The sequence below is a fragment of the Aythya marila genome (genome assembly GCF_965140915.1).
Source record: "Aythya marila genome assembly, chromosome: 20".
Lineage (NCBI taxonomy): Eukaryota > Metazoa > Chordata > Aves > Anseriformes > Anatidae > Aythya > Aythya marila.
The window spans coordinates 9,319,862-9,342,118 of record NC_139061.1 but is presented as its reverse complement, the minus strand read 5'-3'; the positions used below and the strand labels follow the sequence as shown (position 1 = coordinate 9,342,118).

Sequence of the window (22,257 nt, the reverse complement as noted above, 5' to 3'; positions counted from 1 at the left end):
ATACAAGTAATTTCTAATCAACAACAAAAAGAAGAGTAGTATGAATTAAATATCATTATACTTCTGCATAGTGTTTTAATTGCTTTTTGCCACTTTAAAGTATTCTTCTGCTGCTAAAGTTCATAATACTGCAATACTGTGTTTCCACATCCATATATACACACGCTCTTAGGACTGAAGAGCATTACTTAAAAATGAATAAGAATGTGACAGTATAATAGAGGCTGATATAATGTGGAATAAGAAATTAATAGAAGAAAAATGGAAAGGAGGGAGAGGTAGCAAAAGAAGGGAGCAGTGAAGTAGAATAAAAGAAAGGGAGATAATTTACAAAAATGGGGAAAAAATGGAACACAGAGAAGAAGGAATCCTGCGTGAACTTCTCAAACAGCTTTTCCATTAAGGAAAGGATGAAATCCAGGTGTAATGAACTGAGGAAATGGGCAGTGCTCTGAGAAGTTCTGAATTTATACAAACCACAATGTTGCATATCCTCAGATTCATTTAAGGAGCTGAAGAAGAAAATAAAAACACGACATGATGCAATGACATAATTATAAACCACTATACCTGCTACATGCATATTGTGAAGTTTCAGATGAGCATCTTTCTTAATCTCTTTTTATATGATATAATTACTGATTTGTTTTAACACGTAGCACATGAGTGTGTGTATTGTTTCCCTTTCCTTGTATCCTCCGCATGTTGTTCCCTCTTTCCCTTTTGCCCACATCACATCTATTTTAATGGTTTCGGTGGCATCAGTTACTGCGCCAGCTTATAATTGATCAGCAGTCAATTTTACCATTATTTCTAACTATCTTTTTAAAATGCAAGAAAATACCAATCACCTAAATGACTGACCCAGCATCTGTATTTTCATTCCCAAAGGACTTGTAATTATAAATGTTTATATTCACTTAAGAAGTTGTTTCCGTTGAATGCAAATATTCAATATTGGGTCTTTCAAACAGTCCAACCAACTCTTCATTATGAGCCAGTGCTGTTCTTCAAGTTAATGAGTTCAGTGATGAAGGGGAATTTGGAACCTATTATCCAGAAACACTAAGCATCTGTAAATCCTACTAAATCTTATGGGAGCTGCAGATATTTAGCACTTCTGAATTTATGTCTTTTGACTGTTAAGCAAAGGACGTCTTAATTTTTGAGAATTAATTTTCATAATTCTATTTTATTTTTTCTTTAAGCAAAACCAAACCAGCTCCACAAATTTCACCCAGTAAGTCTATGGGAGGAGAGTTTTGTGTTGCTGCAGTCTTTGGATCATCAAGGTCATGGTTTGCAAACAATCCAGGGCTAAAAAGAGAAAAAGGTAGGTATATTGCAAATCTAGGCTTTGCATTTAAATTTGAATTCTCTGTTGTTTTTTTTTTTTTGTTTGTTTGTTTGTTTGTTTGTTTTCATTTTGTGGTAACTTGTGAACATTTTGGGTGATTTTGTTTCTGAAATTCTGTATCAATGGAGATTTTTATGGACTTGCAGTTGAGATAATTCAGGTAAATAGGACTATTTACAGGAAATTTAAATTAGCTAAACAAACCACTGTGATTTTTAATGTTATATATAGACGGAAAACAAACTTTGGTAGTTCAATCCAAAGACACTGTGTGAAGCTTCCCATAAAAAGCTGGGAGGTAAAGGTGAGATACCTTTTCTAAAGCAGATGTTTGTCAATGTGTAGTTAATTGAATACATGTTGGTGAGAAAACATTCCCCTACTCTTACATGTGGTATTTATAGTTTTCTGAAGCAAGGGAAGAATTAACTGTGCTTTGTATGATTTTCTCTTTGGCTCTCCAGGTCTTTCACTCTTTTTAATTCATATATTTTACCACAAGTTTATTAAGCTAAGTGACTTACAAGAATAAAGAGTCTACTATTTCTGTTAAAAAATAATCTGTTTCTACTGTTGTATTGCAATAAGATTTTCTTTCTTCTTTCAAACAGATCAATCGAAACAGTTTGTAGTGGAGTCACTGTATATTATCAGCTGCTATGGCAGCCTGGTGGAGCACGTATTGGAGCCACGTCCACTCAGCACCGCTCCGAAGATCAGTGATGACACGCCCTTGGAAATGATGACGTGCCCAAGAGCCAGCTGGACTTTGGTTAGGTACTTCATTTCTTTTTATTTTTTCTCCTTTTTGTCCAGAAAATGATTATGAATTCTTTCTTTGGAAGGGATGAATGAACTACATCATGATTTTCCCCCTTATTTTATCCTACCGTTCTTCATTGAAAGAGAAGTCTCTCAAATTTGAGCCTGACATAGGATGTGGTTCTGTCAGTGCTTCTGTCTGATTGGGAGCTTGCCATTGAAATACTTCTGTAGACATAGAGCTCCATGAACATGGAATAGAGATCGTTATGAACTGGTGATTTTAAATGATCGGACTGTATTTTTTTTTTTATAAAAGGACTGGAAACAATTATTCTAGTTGTGTATTGTATATTTAATTGTGTATTTTAATTATTTTAGTAGTGTTACAATACAGAATTCTGCCATGAGACAAGTGTGAGGTTTCCAAGATGAAGCATTGCAGAGTTAGGCAAGTTATCCTGTAAGTAGCTGAAGGTAGCATTTCTTGAGATAGTTGAAGAAATTATTCCTGACATGTGGAGGAAAGTAAACAAAAATTGATGAGAAACTGTTGTCAGTGCTTTTGATGTTTTAAAATATTTTTATATCGATTTTTCTTGGCTCCTATATTCCTTAGTGCTGCTTATTGCTGGACTAGATTGATCAATACTTGATTTACCAAGCTATTTAGGAATGGCCCACCCTAATTAAAATTACAACACAGACTTCTAGACCATTATTGTTGAAATGAGTAGGTTGTAATGGAATTGAAAATTCTAATTGGATCAATAGTCCATAACTTTACACAGCTTTATTTTCACAGTTTGTAAATGCTCAATGACTTTACAGTATCGAAGCAATGCTAGTTAACAGAACAAAAAAGTTCCCCAGGTTCCGTTGTGTGTTTATATTAAATAATGTTAGCATGACATACGGCGGTCCTAAACGTATTTACCAGCTTAATCAAAACCGCCTTCGTCATTTTTTGTGTGCAGTGTATGCTGCCGTCAACAAACAACTATTGTCTTTTCTTCACAATCTGCACGATTTGGTCATGCTGCTCAACTGCCTGTGGTGTATTTCAGTGTTTGAACAAGCTAATTTAAATAATTACAAACATTTTCTGAGCTTGTATAGATAATTATATGTGATGACAGAAACACTGATTTACATTCTCTGTATTAGCTTAAATATTAATAGTCTTGTGTTTTACCTCAGAACTCCTCAGTGGAATGAACTCCAACCACCATTTAATGCAAACCATCCACTGCTCCTGGCTGCAGATGCAGTACAGTACTACCAGTATCTTCTTGCTGGCTGTAAGTAGCTGACAACTTTTTGTCTTCTGTGCAAGTTTTAAGCTGAGTGTGACTTTCTGAAACAGTTTTTCAGCCTGCATTCCTCAAACAAAATGGCAGCAGTTGTCCAAGACAATTTCTAAAAATGTGAATGAACTAGCAGGAGGCAGCACTTTTGTGTGAGATATCATTGAAATGTGATGAAGATTTAGAGACAACTTACCATGAAGGATGAAATCAGTTTATTTCAGAAATGTAGCAGTGTACTGGCAATAATATAATTACAGGAAGGTAAAATGTTTCTGCGGTTTTCCATTATAAAATTCCACAGGGATAAAAGTAGCTCTTTTTACAGGTTAAAATAATGCCTTAAAAGCTGAGGTTCAGTGAAGAATTTTTAAAACGAAAACATGTAGTTCAGTATTCATGACAAAAGTCCAGAAAAGAATAGTAACTGTTTCTTTCTTTAGATAATTTTATAATCAGAGAATTTTGCTAGCCAGGTTTATGATAAAGTTTATTAATTTTAAAGGTTGTTATCTTATAAAATTCAATAAGTTTTGCTGCTTCTTTGCAAATAAGCCAAAAAGTTCACCATTTTGTGAACTAGATGCTCATTTACCATGTATGTATGGAATGTACAGTAAGTATTTTCATGCATAAACTTTATAATGTGTGCTAGAAATAATGCTCTGATTTTCTCTTTCCTTTTTTTCTTTTTTAAGAATATGCCAAAATGCATATGTTGTATTAAAATACAATAAACTATAGGAAAAAGGACACCGTAAGGCACCTCCTGACTGCTAACTTATGTTGAGTAAATGCATGTTGTGTTAGAAATTGGGAAGCAGTAGGCACACCTACAAGTAGGTATGTAGTAGTGTAGATCTGAGTGCATCTGTGCAGCAGAAACATTTATTTGTTTCAGTACATATTCACCTCAGAAAAGAGCTTCTTGTAACAAACTATATTAGTAATGGATGGCAGATGTAGTTTCTTTCTGATACAAATCAAAGTTGGGAGGCTACCACATAGGCAAAAAGTGAGTACTTGGCAAGTCTTTCAGGTGTGACCATTAGATGCCTTAAAGTCTTCAGGTTTTCCTCCTCTCACTTCCCTTGCTTTTAGCCATTTCCTCTCGTGATTTCTATATTCAGTGACAACTAAGTGTATCTGCATTTTCCCAGTCCCCTGGAAATCCTGATTCTGGCTACTTCCAGACAGAGTCTCAGGCAACTGCTTCCTCGGGAATAGAAGAATATTAAGTCAATAGCAAGTGCCTCTTTTTTTAACTAGGGTGTAGTCAAGTTGAAGTGATAGAAGAGTCAAAGTTTCACAAGGGAACACCTCCTGGAATATGCAGAGGTATTCATGGGGATATTGGGCCCTCTGTGCAGGTGTCAGTGCAGCTAACACCAGCACGTTATGTGACACAGGCATTTAAGATGCAGAGGAACCTGGGCCAAAAGGCAGTGTGAACGTGACTTGTAAAAGTGACGTTGGCACCAGATCAGATGTGTTACTTCTAGCTGTCCATCTGTTGCATGCCCTCAGAGCTCATAACATTGCGGAAAACTACAAGGCCAGGTTCTTCCTTTTTCCAGGCTGCTTAAAAAAGGGAAGAAAACTCAAACTTTAGAAAATAATCTGAAGAAGTAATTAATAGCACCCAAAACCAAGTGCGCTGTGCATTTCTATCAGATTTTTCTTCTAGATTTCTGTATTATTTTGCTTTCACATGCATAGGCATGTAAGTTATGCTTTGAGATGAAAGGTCATTGCAAGGATGCTTGCTGGTTGTATAATATTTTGTAATGTAAATTTAAAATAGATCACTGTTTCGAATGAGTATGTCTAAAATCAGATGTGCAAGCCTATGCTTAAATTTTCGCATAAGTATTTTGAAGCATTGAGTCCTATCAGGTCAACAAATACATTTGTAGTTTTTATCAAAGCCTTTGATCAAGGACTGTCAAAGTCCTATTGACAACAGAGCATAGGTCTAATTTCATAATGTAGCTTAAGGTAACTGCTGCCACGCAGTCTGCTTATGTTGCCAATGATTCATTTTGGTATTTATATATTTATCCATTGCTTATGCACCTGTTGCTGGTGATGGCATTAAATGATAATGGCATTTTATGATAATGAGATAAAAAAAGGCATACTTAGGTTCACTCACAGAAACTGCAGTGTTTCAAGAAGTCACATTTAGCTCGGCATATTTGTGAGGAAAAACATCATCTGTTTTCTGCCACCAAGGAGGTGGAGTTAAGACCCCATTCTAGCAGTTTTCTGTAACGTATATCCTGCCATCCTGTTAGTAGTTAAAATATCTATGTAAGACAGAGCGTTTAGACAAAAGGATACTGTCTGTTGCTGTGTGCATTTATTGTTCTTTAGGGCTGTCGGGCCTCTTGCTTTGCTGAATTATCTAACAACCAGACTATCAAACGTAGTGTCTTCAGGGAAAACAGCAATACTGAGTCATCTTGAAACGCTCTCCACAGCGAGCTTTAATTCACAGATGCTTGCTATGTTTGTGAGTCCTTGCAGCTTGTCTGTTTAGGCCACATTCCTTTCCCCAACTCCCCAAATTCTGTGCTCTAGCTGATGTCTGTCTCTTCCAGACTGTCTTTCAGCTATGTCTCCTGCAGACTGTCAAGCGTATAAATACAGAAAGTATTGCATGTCGCATGCAGTTATTGCAGCATGAGTCCAAAAGCACAGAATGCTGTCTGGAGAATTTTGGACACTTAGTACAAGTAGTTTGTATACTTTTGGGTTTCTGTTGAAATTTAAGTAATGTATAGATACCGTCTGAACAAAAGCCTTTCTGTGAGCATTAATGGTCGTATACACAGACAGGCTTACCCCACCTCCTGAAATTAGGGATGGATGAGACTCACTCTGTATATCATTAACAGGTCAAGTACCATGCAATTCAAATATTTTTGTACTGGAATCTTTTTAATGGAAGAGGAATGAGGGATTCCAACAAAGTAATGATTTTGTATTACTTGAATTACAGTGAACAATTTTAATTCGGGTTTTAATTCATTTAGAAGGATTTTTTTAAGATGAGTGTGGAATGTGGAAAAACACAGAATAATAAACAGTAGAGACAAAAAAAATAGAGAACATAGTAAAAATAGCATTAACAGAAATTTGTGTATATGTGATCTTCTTTGAAGTTTTATTTGTCTTCTGGATTTGTTATATCTGAAGATACTCAGTGAACTCTCTGAAAAAGTGGAGTCAAAACAGGATTCACACAAAGAATCCAAAGCACCTGTTAGCTTTCCCCCCACTAAATACACGCTAAAATGAAGTTATCTGGCTCTGCTTACCTGTAGTAATGTAATGAGTTGACATTAGCTGCAGCCTGTGGTTTGATGTGCTATCACTTCCGTCAGTAAGTTTAATTGCCAGCAAATGGCTAAATAGGAGGTTTAGGGTGAATGTTACATCTGTCTGCCACGTTAGTGGTAAGAGGAATTCTGGCGCCGTTTCAGGGTCACTATTTGTATCTGTCTATCAGAGGTAGAATACAGCGGTTTCTCTCAGTTTCTGTATAGCATTTCTGCCAATTGTTTGGCTCCATTAAGTGTGCAGGGGAAATAAAAGCCTGAATGACCAAGTCACAAGGGGGTATAGATAGACCCTTTCTTTGTCCACACTCAGAACATTGCATTAGGTCTCATTATCCATTTATAATAAGTGACCTTTGCCCCCTGGGTCATTGAAAAATACTCAGTGTGCTTTTTAGCACAGAGTACCTCTGTCAGCAGACGGACAGAACAATGAAACGTCTGGCAGTCTACTTGGAGGGCTATACTTTGCAGGTTTTCATAAATATGCAGGCTGATGCCAAAACACAGGACCAAAATCTGTTTTAGTCTCTGAAAAGTATGAAGTTGGCCACTAAATTATTGTAATAAAAAAAGGAGGTTTCAAAAATACTGCACTTAGGTATTTAGTTAGGCATGGTTTGGTTTGGCTTTTAATGTTTTTAAAGGTTCCTAAATTTCATTCACAGCTAGTAAGGAAGTAACAAGGAACCATTGTTTGAAGAAGTATTTTGTACAACAAGTGTCCAAGACCTTTATCCCAGGGGTTTTCGTAAGTGGATTAGCACAGCTGTTTGATTGCTTTGAGGTCATCTGTGACATCTGCTGCAAAAACCTGGATCAGACTATGCAGTTTGTGTCTACCTGAGCATGGTATTGCAGCCATGGCTGGTGCAAGAGGTGAGAAAGTGGGTAGCAGGAGATGTGAACTCTTCTCTAAGTTCATAGCTGGAAAGTGAATTTACATTTTAAATTCTACAGCATGCTGGCCTGCTTCTGTTTCAGGCTTTTTGCAGTTGGTCAGAGTGAAAATAAGTCTTGAGAATCTCCTTGGCTTCTTGTGGAGCAGATTACAGATTTGCTTTTATTTTTGTAAGAGTCCATCGTGGAAGCCTAAGATATATTACAACCTTCAGATCTTCAGTGTGGGGTGTTAGTTGCTAGATGTTTCTCTCCTACCCTTGTCAGGTTTAACACCTAGTATTTTATCTTATTTGTGTCTCTAGCATTCACTTTTTATTTGCCAATGTTCTGTGCAACTCATAAATCTAATCACATCAAAGGAAGGAAACGTAGTCCCATTTGTTATATTTTTTTCTTAAAATATAAATACCTTCACCTGGTACAGTTAGACTGACATTCATAACATGATAGCACGAGGAGAGCTGTGCAAAGCACTGCCTGCAAACATCGGAGGTATCTGTAGTACAGATCCCTGAAACATGGATGACTCACGTGTTAATGAAAAAAAAACACCTCAAAATCAGAGCAAAAACTCTCCCCAAAAAAGTATTGAATAAAATGAATTATTATTTCTATCCTCTGACTCTGGAAAGGGCACCTTCACATTCCTGGCAAGAGTTTTGACTCATCAGGACCAATTTTGTGGAGACAACCTGCAGTTGTCAGAAGCAGGCCAGTGACAAGAATTAATATATTAACTGGTATGCAGTACTCTTTGACAAATTGCTTACTAAATACATCAAAATTGATTGGACATTCTGTGTTTAAATTGACAAATGACTGCATTAGGGGAAGGAGGGAAATCCATTAATTACAGCTGCCCTCAACCATAGGAAATGTAATCGTATAAATATAGATTTTGTTAAAACAAAAGTCTCTACTTTACTATAGTGTTGCTGGTAAGTGTACTTGCACCTCTTTGCTATTAAACCTCCAATAGGAGGTTTTGAAGACAGATCTTTGCAATTGGCTTTTAAATAATCAAAGACCATTTCTGTTGTGTTAAAAGGAATGATGCAGTGTTTTCTTTATCCCACTCTGACCACTTCTGGAAATTGTGCTCCTCTCTCAGAAAAATAGACATGTAGCTGAGGCTTCTGCTGTCTCATTAATTGCTTATTGTAAATGCCATGTAATTCATATTTCACAATTTTAGGATTTGAAGCAGTGCTCAGTATTCTCCTCCTTTGTTCCTGTTCTGGTCTCCAAGTAATACTTCCATGGCTGTTACTTATTTCTGAGTAAGAATTTGCACTTGAGTTAGGCCTGAAGATATAATCAGTTTTATAGACTTCGTTAAGGGATTCCTGGAAAGATTAAGGTCTACATTTATGGCTGCCTTTGACTTTTGGGTGTTACAACAGATTTTCATTTCTAGACCAACTGTTATGCATATCTTGCATTTTACTGAAAATGGCTTTCAATAGAAGTCAAACTTAATAACTCTTCATTGTCTTCAAAGGGAGGGGTTTAACCTTTCTTCATTGTTTGTTTGGGGTAGATGATAACACAATTTATACAGATAATCTGAACGCTGACATCCTGTTTGCACTTCCTGCTCCCTTGTATGAAAGCTATGCACCCTGAGCAAGACTTTTGTTTCTAAGCAACATTGTGGTTCTTTATTGCCTATTTTATATTCCTTCCATACATTCCATTGATGGAAATAAAAATTCCATGCATCTAACTAGTGAGTATTGTGCAGTGGAAAGTGGGACTCAGAATAAGAGTAGAAAGTGTATTAAATAACTGTGAATATGTGCTGTGAAGACAGATACTATGAAAAACAAGCTATGATGCACGTAATCATAGCCACGCTGCTGCCATTTGAGTTAGGCCGGGCAGGTACAGTAAGGAATCTGGTCATTCTGGTCTGCTGGCCTTTTTCTGTGTGCAGCAGAGCGCAGGATGGCAGCCAGGTAATAACAGGCTAACGAACTGGGACTGGTGATTAGTCACAGTATTCCACTGCGTCTCAGCCTTCTACCCCTGTTTTTTTCTTGCACTCTTTTCTATATATGTATTTAATAGTGTGGTTATTCTCTCACTGATGTGAAAGAATATCTATTATGGTACGTGCCAAACACACAAATACATATATCTGTTGTGTGTGTGTGGATAGTATGGTCTGCGAGGCAAGAGCTGCATCTCGCTGTGTATATGTTCAATGTCTGTCACAACAGAGCTCGATTCCAAATAATAAAACTGATCACAACCAGAGCCAGCTCTGTAACCACAATTATGCTATCATGTAGTTACGAGGTGTTCAAAGCCTTCTTGCTCTGTTCCTGAGAGCAAGCTCTCTGCGTGGCTGTGGTCAGACGCGAGTTGGGCTGGAGGAGGTGAAGCAGGCGGTGCTCGCAGCGGCCCATCGGCGTCTCTGCTGACGGTACTGGTTCTGCAGCAGCACTGGTGGCACTTCAGAGCACAGTTCCACATAATCTGCTGATGAAGGCTATCTAAGCAAAGCTCTCCGACCTTATGTTGAAGTGGGTGAAGCCCACTTGAGTTTACACAAGCTGCAGTGCTCTGAACCCTATAGCGGGGCCAGAACAAGCACTGGTGGGTGCGTTAACATTTCAACGTGCCATAATTTTTATGCACTGTTCACATGAATGTTGTCTAAACAATGCACCTGTACAGCACAGATGGGGGCCTGTCCACAAAATTGTGTTAATCGAGTGTTCTGGGCTTAAACGAGCAGCTGCAAGACCCAGCATAGCACACGCAGTTCATGGAGGGTCGGAGTGACAGAGGGGAGGGTTGCAGAACTAAGGGCAGTCTGCAGAGAGGCAGGGGGGAGGCTCCTTTGTCAGTGCTGAGCAAACATACAAACAGCCTTTCGGTAGATTGGGTGATTCTGCTAGGTTTTGTGACCCCTACTCTCAGCAAGAGTATTGCAGCTAACCGTGTTAGCTGTTAGAGCAATAGACTTAAAGATGGGAAACAGCGATGTGTTGTTGGGGTATTTTGTGTACGGCCAGCACACAGCGGAGATTTCACATACTTAACTTGAGTACATATGTTTAACTTTATTATCCAGATGGGAAATTATATATATTTTTTTTATATTTTCTGGATTGTCAGATTGTCGTTACTATTCTTCCTACTTGAAATCATCTCTAGCTAGTGTATCCTTTTCATGAAATTGTAATTTGTTATTGCCATATAGTAAATGAATTTCCTGGATCTGTGCATCAGTAGCTTCTACGGAGTTTTCAGATGTCCTTAAAAGTCCAGATCTTTGTGGAATGATTTTATAATTCCTTGAAATTTCAGAGGACTTTTTTTCTACATCCAAATAAACCACTAATTTCAGAATTTTAGAGAACTAATTATAAATTGCAACATTGAAACAGGTTTGGTGTAGTGTTCTCACAAATCTTTCTATTCAGCATTTCAAGTTAAAATAGGTCTGGGTCCCACCCCTCCTTTTCTTCCCTTTGCATTTCATTGACTTCATAAAAATATCTAAAAATATATTTTATATTGTCTGATTTGTTAAATTTTGTTTTGTATTTTCACGGTATCAACCACAGATTACTGAACAAGTATACTGTTTTTTTTTCTTTTTTTTTTTTTTCTCTGAGTATTTGGGTTTTCCTGGCAGTAGTCACAAACAGTGAAAATATAATTTTCAGGTTTGCTTCTTACATTTGAGGGCATAACAGATTGCAAGCTAATCTGGATCACCGTCCTGCTTCAAAAAAGATGTTTCTAATGAAATTGTAGTTCATGGTCTTTTTTTAAGGGGAAGCTAAGTTTCCCGAAAACTGTAACCTGTACTTCCTGCTCCCTACAGGAAACAGGATTAAGTGGTAAAGGGAAGCAAATTTAATTTCTGACTGAGTATTGGACTGATTGGGGTAAACAGAAACAGGTCAGGTATCATTCCATGAAAGAGCTGCATAACTGCATGTGAGCAATGTACTAAATCCTGATATGTTCTTCAGCCATAATTGCTGTTTGTGAAATAATATAGACAAGGTGGATAAAAATTAACTCTGTAGGGTGTTTTGGAGGCTGCCAACCTGTGTCAGTTTTTTGATATATATACATGGGCATGTGTATGGCTTCATCAGATTACTGAGGACTTGCCCATCTTAATCCGTATTTTATATACTAAATGCTGGAAACAGCACTGCATATAGGAATTAAAATACTTTCAGATGTGTACAAACAACAATAATGAACAAGGGCACATGCTGAAACAGTTCTTTACTATTCTTACATGGTCATCTGGAACTTCTTAGAGAGGGGTCCATCAACACGAAGGGGTCAGTTTTCAAAGCAGTGTACAGGGATTTAGCCGCGCGACTCCTATTGACGTTAATGGGAGTCAAACGGGTAAATCCCCACGCACCGCTTTGAAAATTTACTACTAAGCCTCTTGACTTCTCACTACATACTTTGATTGTAACAGTAATCCATGGTTAACATAATTTTCCCGACAATAATGTCAAACATACTTTTGAAGTCAGTGAATTATAGAAATAGTTACCTCTTCCATAATTCCTTAAAGATGGCCATCAGATGGATTTCACCACAGGTTTGTGCAGTTGAAATTATTCTTTAACTCAGGACAGAATATATATGTTATCCTTTGGTACAGAACTGATAGTCTGCTCACAGTCTGAACATATAAAGTGTTGAACAGCCTTAAGGTGCTTGGTACTGGGAGGAATATCAGGTTCTAGCTCTGCCCAGATTAAATGCTCATTGTACTTCATGGCTTTCCTGTGGGAATTTAAGACAAGGAAGGGAGTTGAGCATGATGTAGATTCACCTCTCTTGTGGTGCAACCAAGAGTAACAGTGATGTCTGAATACCTGATCAGTACCTTTTTGGGGAAAAAAAAATCCAGGCTGTTGGCTGTCAAACCAGTGTAAAGTAAGGAGCAAGTAAAGCAGTCATCAAAGCTGGAGAAAACCTAAGCAGAATTCATATCCTGCTTGTAGTCCTGACTGTTCCTTTAAGATTAAAGTGCTGATACAGGGAATGGATAGTCTATAAAGCACCTAATAAACTGTGGTCAATATACAAATAACGAATGAATATAAGTCAATTGGTGTTACGAAATAACTGCTAGGCTGGCTAAGTTCCTGATTTGTAGGGTTTTTTAGTGTAATTTTATGATGTTTATGCATATAAGAATATCAGAAACAGTTATAACATTAGAAAAAATTGACAAGGGAGAAATTTTGGGTGAAAGAGTATATTTTAATTTGCGTGGAATCCTCCTGCAGAAGTTTACATGGTAAAAAATGCATTAAAAACAGAACTTTGTTCACTAACGTATAGCCACAAGTAAAAATACATAAACCATATCACCAAACTACAAACAGTTTATTTTAAATGTGGCTGTAAAAATTGTGTCTAAAAGCAAAATCTGGTTTTCGCTTTACTGTCAAACTTGAGCAGAGGTAGAGCCAGCAGTTGTAGAGCTACGTGCTGGAAGGGCAGGCGCTGGAACATGCGTGCAGTGAAACTCTGTTAGTTGTTGGACTCAAATTGCATGGAAAGCCTTTGCTGAAGCAAGTCACCCAACTGCAGGATAACAAAACCGACCTCTGTGGAAGTGAGATCCTATCTGTAAGAGGGAAAAGAGGTGGACCTGTTGGTTTTGAGGTGGCGGCATGTAGACCTAGACCAGAACTGTCACATTCTACTTGTCACGCGTAATGTGATGTAACCAATGCGCCAGTAGTTCCAGAGTAGCATGAAGTAAATCATTCAGATTGTGGAGTTTAATTTTAAAAGAAGTAATCCTGAAGCTTGTTGACAAGCATTTGATTACCTCAGGTCTCTAAGCCACTTGTGATCATTTTAGATGTAACTTAGGAATCACAGAAAAAGCATCAAAATCAGATGTTTGTGTGATTTATATGAAACCAGGGGGTATGCAATGTGTAGTTTGTATACCTGTTTCCCTTGCACGTAGATGAAGGACAGGCTTTGGCCTTGATGAATTAGTTAAGAGCACATTGTTTCTGTTTCTACTAGATTACAGAATCTTATTTCAAATGATAAATTCCTGTGTTTTCAGTTAAAATAAAGGAGAGTTTTCTGGGTGTCTGCATGCATGTGTGTATGGCAGGCAGCACAGAACAAATAGTCTTTATAGTCTGCAAATGCCTTTGTTTGCTCTTAATTTGGACAAACATACATCCTTTAGAAAAGAGCACATTGGGAATTTCGTATATAACTCTCAATTAAATCGAATTGTGTAAAGCTTATTTATATAAATGAGAAAATTAAAACCTTTTGGTTCAAGAAGTACACAAAACTAAGTAAAACTAATGATTTATTGTTCACAAATTAAAACCATAAGTGTGCACACAACAATTGAGCTGTAGTGTTTCTTTGTTCCAACACTTCTGTGCTGCTGAAAGATGACAATTTATAATTTTTGAATGAATAATGATTTGTCTTAGGTCTAGGTATTTATTGTATAATTATCCTGTCTGTGAACAAAAGCACTCTTTGTTAATTCCAATATTCACCAAACATGTGTATTAGTGTAGGTCTTGCTTACACACCAAGGATGCCTATGCAAATTATTCCTGAGCTTAATAAAAATTGTTTGCTTTCTTATTTATCACTAAATGTCATGGCAAGGTTTCAAAAAAATTTTTTTTTCATACTTAATCATTTAACTGTGTGAATTCGGTCCTAGAGTTTCAGAGGAATACCAGTTCAGATGTACTTCAGCCTTTGTTTTGGTTTGTGGAACTTTTGTCTCTGCAGTCATTTCTGTGCAATTTTCCTAGCGCTAACAGTTACCACCCAAGTGAATAAATTTGTAATGTTTTTTAGACCCTTGCCTTTAATGATCTTTGGTATAGTAGTAACATTAATCATGTTGCTGCACAGAAAGATGCATGTGGATTAATTTTATTTATTTATTTATTTATTTCCTTATTTATTTATTTTAACTTTACCTTAGAGCACTGGTAAGCACTTGCACCTTTTATTTTGAGGGATGAAAATGAAAGGACCATGTTCACGTCAAGAAAGAAAATGATTAACAACAGTTTTCACTCAGATTCTGATTTTCCTTAGTTAAATGGGGAAAGGTTCAGTAGAAATAGTCAGAATAGAGGGATAGATAGGAATATATTCCAGACTTAGTGTTGATATAGATCACTTTTCACTGGAAGAACAGAGTCTGAAGTCCCCAGTAGCACTTTTGAGCAGCTCAAAGGTGGTTTTGCCTCTTACCAGATATTTATGACAAAACCCTGATTTCTGCAGTGTAGCATTCCAGTTTTTAAAAAGTGACTTTGAATGCATGCAAGCTTGCTTACAGTTTTTGCATTTATGAATGATATTTGGAAACTCGTTTTATGCTGCATAGGTAAAAATTGTATGTTTTAATTCTCACCTTATATTTTTAAGAACTGTTCATTTTTTGTTGTAGGTTTTTTGTTGTTGTCTTTTTTTTTTTTCTCTGCAGGTATTTGTACAAATTACTGTGTTCGCTTAATTTTAAAGTAAACAGAGTTGCATTCTGATATTTGATACATGTTTGTTCCAGATGATGGAGTAAGCATAGCAAGAAATTAAAAATTGGCATAGCTCAGACACAGAACATTGGATTTATTGGCACTTGCAATTGCCAGTAAAATATCTCTGTGCAAGAAGGGCTTGCTCCTTGTCTGTTTGTGACACACATGACTTTTTCCCAATGAAAGAGAAATTATAAGAGTGCAAGAAAAAGTACTTGATAGAAAGCCATTGAAAATTTTTGAATTTTGAATTATTATTGTGTAGCATTATAGTGAAATTCTTTCAAAATTGAAAAGCTGTATGTTACAGCGTAAGACCATTTGAACTGATGTGTAAGAAGCTGTTGTATTTTCAAGTTGGAATTCAGTTTTTTAAAGAATTAGGCAAGAAGATAAAATAGTACTTTTAGGCTAATTTCCTGGAAATGTCCCTCCAAACTTAAATTAATCTCATCCTGGAACTGAATAGTTGATAATGATGCAAGAGGTGTGTGACCCAGAAATGCAGAAAAAATGGCTTTTAGATTTTTAGGACATATTTGCTTCTATAGCTTCAAGGCCATTTTTAACTTGCAAAAAAATGAATGTATGTATATCTGTAATAAGCAGTACAGCAATGGCAAATCTCCAGCAAGGATCACTTGTCTTACAAGGTCATATCTCACAGAATGCTGCATGCTCCCACTAAGGGCAGTGGGAGTTGAGCGTGCTTTGCCTGTGGTAAGGCTGGGACCATCATTATGGGATCCTGCTATCAAAACCAGACTCTTTTTTAAATGCCTGCTTTTGTGATAGGTGTGGTACATAAATGCTATTTTATTAAATAGCAAAATAAATTACTGAGGTTTGACCTCAGCTGAGGCTTTATCACTGTTGCCCTGCTGGTGAACTCGAAGGCAGAGCGTTTCCGTGGAATTCAGCATGTCGTCACTTTTTGGTAGAAAGAGTTAATGCTGCAGCCCAAAGCTGCACTGAAGTGGGTTATCACGAGACCTATGCAAAGCTGGGATCGTACAGGAAAAGGCAATACAGTGTAGAACCAAAACTGTTGTTAAAATTTAATTTTGTTTCTTTTTTTCTGTCAAGCTGTCTTGAATATCCAGTAAAATGTAGTGTTCAGCTTGCCGTATGAGTATTGCACAATGGAGAAATAGGGTGACGGAGCAGTGTGGATGCTGCTCCCCAGGCCAGCATTTTTGCTGCTAGTCACTGGATAGCAGTTTCCCGAATCTTGACAGCTCTAGTAGTTGCCCCTGGGATAGAAGGAACAAAAAAAAGTTCAGAACAGTCCATAAAGTTCCTGTTGGTTTGAAAGCAAAAACATCTGCTAGAGTCATGAGCAGTTTGTTAGCGGCGCTCGATAGCAGGAAAGCTGCAGTCGATCAGCTGTGCCCTCAGAAACAGGCGTTCCTGCAGTCAGTGCGATTTATGGTCAGGGAGTCGGGAGATATGGGGAAGATTAGGGCAACAGCAAAATGTGTCAAAATAATGGCTTTGTTTCGTTGGTTTCAAATATAAACTTCACCAGTAAGGGGGAAGTATGGATGTGTTGTTGTCATATTCAGGTATGTGCTGTGAATTCGTCAGCAGTTTGGAACCCGGGACAGTGTGTGGATTTTCTTAATACCAAGTTTGATACGGGCTGGGCAGACCCATCTGTAAGTCACAGAAGCACATCTGTCACTGCAGTCATGACAGAGATGAATAGTTCCTATATTACTTTGAAAACTGATGAGCACACAGCGCTGCAATAACGCCTGGAGCTGCTGAGGCACGTGCGTGGGCAGGCCCAGGGCTTCTGAGGCACCCCTGGGCCTCGTGCTCGCCTCAGTGCGTGGCAGTGGCAGCCATTATGGGTGGCGGCTTCCTGTCACAACCTCTCCTGAGACTGGGCCTCTCTTTCTACGTATGTATTATATACCGGGCCTCTCTCTCTCTCTCTCTCTCTCTCTCTCTCTATATATATATATATATATATATATTATCCTAATGTATTACACTTCTGTTGTGTAATAAGCTAGGCCCAGACCTGAGTTGGGAATACTGCAGCTTTCAGACCTCATTGCAGTACGGAGGTGTTACCAATGGCTCCATGGCTGAGGTTGCGTTTAGATACCCACTTAAAAAAACAGGATGGAAATCCTTTTTATTTTTTCATATAATATATGGATTTATGAAAAGCCCGTGCTGTTTATATTGTAGAGGCGCCGTTCTGTATTTATGGTTACAGTTGTGTCTGCTTTGCCATTATAAATTCCTATTATTAGGAGTTTACAACATGCCTGTAAAAATTTGTAGTGGATGGAAACTTGACACATAAAGGTCAACCCCATAATAATGTAGTTCTTAAAAACCAATTTTAAAAACTTCGAGTCATTCTTAGATTATGTGAATATTAAAATATTGGTTCTAATTTTAGTATTGTCCGGTTTTTTATCACCATAGCATGAACTCTCATTTTACCACAGTAAAAAATGCCATTGTTGCATTTGCTTGTTGTGATTTGCTTTTGCAGTCTCTGTTCTTCCCTCAAGGTGGGTAGAGTTTCTCGGTGTTGAATCCGGGCCTCTGCCAGGCCCTGACAATAGGCAGGTACCAGAAAATGGCAAATAGCACCTGTCCTATGGTCTTGGGTGCTCACTTGGAGTGCGTTGGTTTTCTGCTTTCTCAAGCATGAAGTTTTAGTCAAAGCAATGTGATGCCGGTGCCTGAGAAGTAAAGTAGCTAGACTGTAAGCTTTGCTGACATCTTTAAAGGACTCAAGGACCAGGAATCATGAAATATTAATCTTCACAATAATGAGTTTAAAATTATCTGTCTTTTTTGTGGTAGCACTTGAACACTAAATTGTGGTATTCTCCAAAGTCGTATGCATAAATGGGAATAGTTTTAAAAGTGTTTTTGGATATTATGCAGTCTACAGAACTGAACAACTTGAAATTTTCTATTGCAATGAGTCCATATAAAGAGGAACAAGAGCAATGAATAACAAAATTAACTTAGTTTTGCTCTGTGAATTGAGGTTATTCATTCGTCTTTTGAAAACCACATGGACGTATTTAAGTCATTGTAGTAATGTAAGATTCTTATGATGCTGTTAATAAAAGGTTTACTGGTGAGCACTGTGGACAGATCTGATGGTGAGTCAAACCAAAAGTTTACCCAGCTGAGCATCTGTGGTAGTGGCTGGAAGGGAGGTGCTTCAGTTCTGTGGAGTTTGTAGGTTATGGGTTTCTTGAAGGTTGTGTCTGGACTGTTCTGCTTAATAGCTGCTGATGAATTTATCTCTCAGCTTGAAATAATGCCTCTTTCTAATTACTTGTGTCACTTGCAGCTGCAGGAAGGGTTTTCCTTATCTGTCCAAAGTTATCATGAGGTACTACGGAGTATTACCATAGAGCAATGTAACACTTGAATACAGAATTTGGTGTTTTAGAGGACAGTGAAATAGTCTCAGTATTTAGTCATTGTAGCAAATGAAAATACCAAACTTTGCTCTGTTGTGGATTCTTAACAAATATATTGTTAACTACTGTAACGGAAAGGTGACACTATGATAATGATGCCCTTACAATTGAATTGAAAGAAACATCAAAGCCTAAAAACCAAGTTGCTTATGAAGTCAGCTTTGAATTAACCATGGTAATGTCAAAATGAGAGCGATCTTTCAATTCATGAAGTCTTGGAGTAGTCTGTGTTCAAAGATAGCACCTGTCCCAGTGCCTCAGGATAGCTTTTGTCAGTGTGCAAATTTTCAGCAGTTCAGCAGTTCAAATTTTGCTGAAAAGTTTGCAGAAAAGGCTTACATCACTGACAGTGGCATTTCTCAGTGTTAAATACCTTAAGACAGATGATTGTCATCTGTTCTGGAACTGTTCTATCTGTTCACTTAGTATTTAAGGTTAAAAGAAGAAGAGTCAATTGGGTTATCATAGTAGCTGTATGTATACATTCAGGTTTGAAGAACAAATCTCTTCATCACTTTTGATATCAGTATTTGAGCTCTTCCTGTGCTCCAGCATATCACCACAGATTTAGGGAAATACATATGTTTCTGTACCAATAACTTACTGAAAAATCTTTTTAAAAAAACATCTAAAAATAAATCTGATTTTTTTAATTTTCTTGTGTGTGTGTGTGTGTGTTTCATTTGTTTTGTTTTGTTCTTAGTGGTTCCACCAGGAAGCCCTGGACCTATCACTCGACATGAGTCGTACGACAGCTTAGCATCTGACCACAGCGGACAAGAAGATGAAGAGTGGCTGTCACAGGTATGCTCTTATGGAACATTCCAGTACAAAAGAGAAACAGTAATAATGTCCACTAGAAATAAAATCTGCAACTTTGCTCAAAATTGAAAGTAAACTCCCAGGGGACCATGGCTATTGCTTTCTGTAAAGCTGACTTCACTGACTTAACGCTGTAGGAGTTTGACTGTCTTTATGTTTTATACAATGTATATTAAAAACTATATAAAGCCCCAGTCATTATTGGCACAAGTCACATCCTGGGCAAGTTCAGGGTGAAGTAGGAAGTTTCAGTAGTCCACAGAAATTACCTAACTACCTTCTTCTCCTGACGTGGTCCTCTTCAGACATGGATACAAAAGTGGGCTTGGAAAATAAGGATGCCTTTTCAGTCATGACCTGTGTTATACTCACTGAATTTTGGTGTAAAAATTGTAGATCAACTGGTTTATTTCCTTTTTTTCTTGATTTTCTGTTCCTGCATCCCAGCTGATAATTCCTTTGAGTTATGGCTAGATACAAATACTATGGTGTGTTAAAATAATCCTGCTTGGTGGAATATTTTTATATGAGATTAAGTCTTGGTAATTTTAGCCATCTTGCCTCATTACAGTCAGTGAAGTTTCTTTTTAAGAACTCAGAAAATGCTTGATGATTCAGCTCAAAGCTTAACTTCAGTTTAAGAATGTAAGTCATTAATAATGCACTGAGAATTAGGTCCTGTTAGAAATAAAAGGCTAGAGAGAAATAAATAAATAAAATTTATGAATGCTTTGGATTTACCAAAGCAATTATAGGTACCTGATACGTGGTTTTCATCCTGACAAAATAGGTGGGTTTCCTTCATTTTAAGGACAATGTTATTATGGGAGTGATGCATTAAATGTGTTGCTGGGGTATGTGGCATCATTTCATGAATATGAAATACTTGTAGATGTGATTTGCTTTTCCTACTGGTACATAAATCATTCACAAAGTTTTCCTAAAATGAGAAGGTGGGTTTCCACATGCACCCCCCTGGGAGTTGCATTCATTGGGGAATCTATTCTTGTAAATCCACTTAACCTGGCCTAAATTTTCTAACATAGCTACACGTTCATGTAACTTGTTGGCTTAATTTGTCTCTGATTTCTCAAAACATAAAGATGGTGAAACTACTGGATCACTGTAGTCAGTGGGGATTTTGTGACTGAGCTTACTGGGGCCAAGATTTCACCTCTAGTAGTCCTTATACTTGTAAAGACTCTCCAGTACTGTTCGGATAGTTGAGCTTATTTGCCTATTTTGGTGACTTAGTATAGTGGGCAACCTCAGGGAAAAAGAGTGAGGTAAACCTATGTTATGGGGGTTGGTTTATTGCTAATTCTTGGAAGATAAACAATGTCAAAGGAATTAAGACTGCTCAGACTTCATCACATCTATCCCCCCACCAGACTAAATGTAAGGAAAAAAAAAAGTGACATCACTCAGAACACAGATAATTCAGAGATTGCTTCGGGAATGTTTAATTTTTGCTAAGTGAAACGAGTGATGATATCTCTTTTGAGCAGGAAGATGCTAGCATTCTCCAAGCAAGCCACTTTAGATTAAGCCTAAAGTGCAAGTATGTTTTTCAAAATTAAAGTGTTGTTATCAACAGTAACAGCATGCAGTGAAAAAACACTGCCCTTCACTTCAACTTTTCAATTAGAACAGTGGGTAATGTGTGCTGTCAGTGTGAAGTAGATACAATATGTTTGTCCTGCACACAACAGGAGAGTGAATAGGAACATCTGGCCATAGCCTCAGTAAAATTGCAAAGGCATCTGTTTACCTCTCGGCTCTGTGACACTGATGGTTTCAAGCTTAAAATATACAGATTACTTTATCTGTGGCCTAATTTACACTGCTACATAAAAGCTACTTGACTCAGAAACATCTACAGTCGATCTGAGTTACGCTAAGATAAATGCAAAGATGGAAATAGTGCTAAATAGGCTGTGCATTTGTCATTGTACGTTAGCAGAGGACTTAGAACATAATCCAGTGTTTAAAATTGTTTCTTAACGAATTAAGAATCAGTATTAATGCACATATGTAAGAGTAAAGAAAACTGTAAGATGCACTTGCATGTCATAGAGATACAAAAATATATCTTGATGAACTTGCTTACTAAATTACATTCTTTGTGTGAAGCTAATCATTGTTTCAGCAAAAATTTATAGGAATTTAGCAGTCCATTTTTGTCATCTTAAAAATATGAGTTCACCAGAGCTTAATATTTTCATTTCACATTTCCTGCTTCTGATCTTTAAAAGCTGTTTTATTATTTTTTTTAATTGTATTACTGAGGAACGTTGTTTGCTCTTCTATTTACAAGGCTCAATCCTGATCATGTACATTGCTGAAAATGTTACATTCTTAAATTCCCATGGTTGTTTGTATTCCCAGAGTTGACATATTTCAGTCTGTAAAAGTTGGTACTCATGAGTTATAGAGCTATCACCATAAAAAGACATTTTTCAAAAACATTTTGGATGCGTTTACTGAAATGTAACTTATTTTCTCAAGTTTATATCTAGTCTCATTGAGAGCCAATACCTAAAGGAAAATCTTAGTATTTGAATTTATTGTTTCTTAGGTACACCCTCTGTATTCTCTGTGCCTTTTGGAAGTAGGCATGGAACTGTGACACTTCTGTCTGTGTTTGTGTGTATATCCACATGTAAACATGCCCACAGATATGTATCTCATATGCACGTATAATATAAAGTACGTGTGGTTATTCATGGCAAGCAAACACCCTTAGCT

At 37.3% G+C, this 22,257-nt stretch overlaps 1 protein-coding gene across 8 annotated transcripts in view; it reads left to right on the top strand.

Annotated features, from left to right (window-relative positions):
- BCAS3 (BCAS3 microtubule associated cell migration factor) overlaps positions 1-22,257 on the top strand; it is a 353,644-nt gene that overhangs the window by 140,778 nt on the left and 190,609 nt on the right. For all 8 annotated transcript variants that reach the window (XM_082776135.1, XM_082776133.1, XM_082776131.1 and 5 more), the window contains 4 exons: positions 1,209-1,333; positions 1,969-2,134; positions 3,320-3,420; positions 19,391-19,491. In XM_082776135.1, coding sequence (XP_082632261.1) covers positions 1,209-1,333; positions 1,969-2,134; positions 3,320-3,420; positions 19,391-19,491 — 493 coding nt within the window. The remainder of the gene's footprint in view (positions 1-1,208; positions 1,334-1,968; positions 2,135-3,319; positions 3,421-19,390; positions 19,492-22,257) is intronic.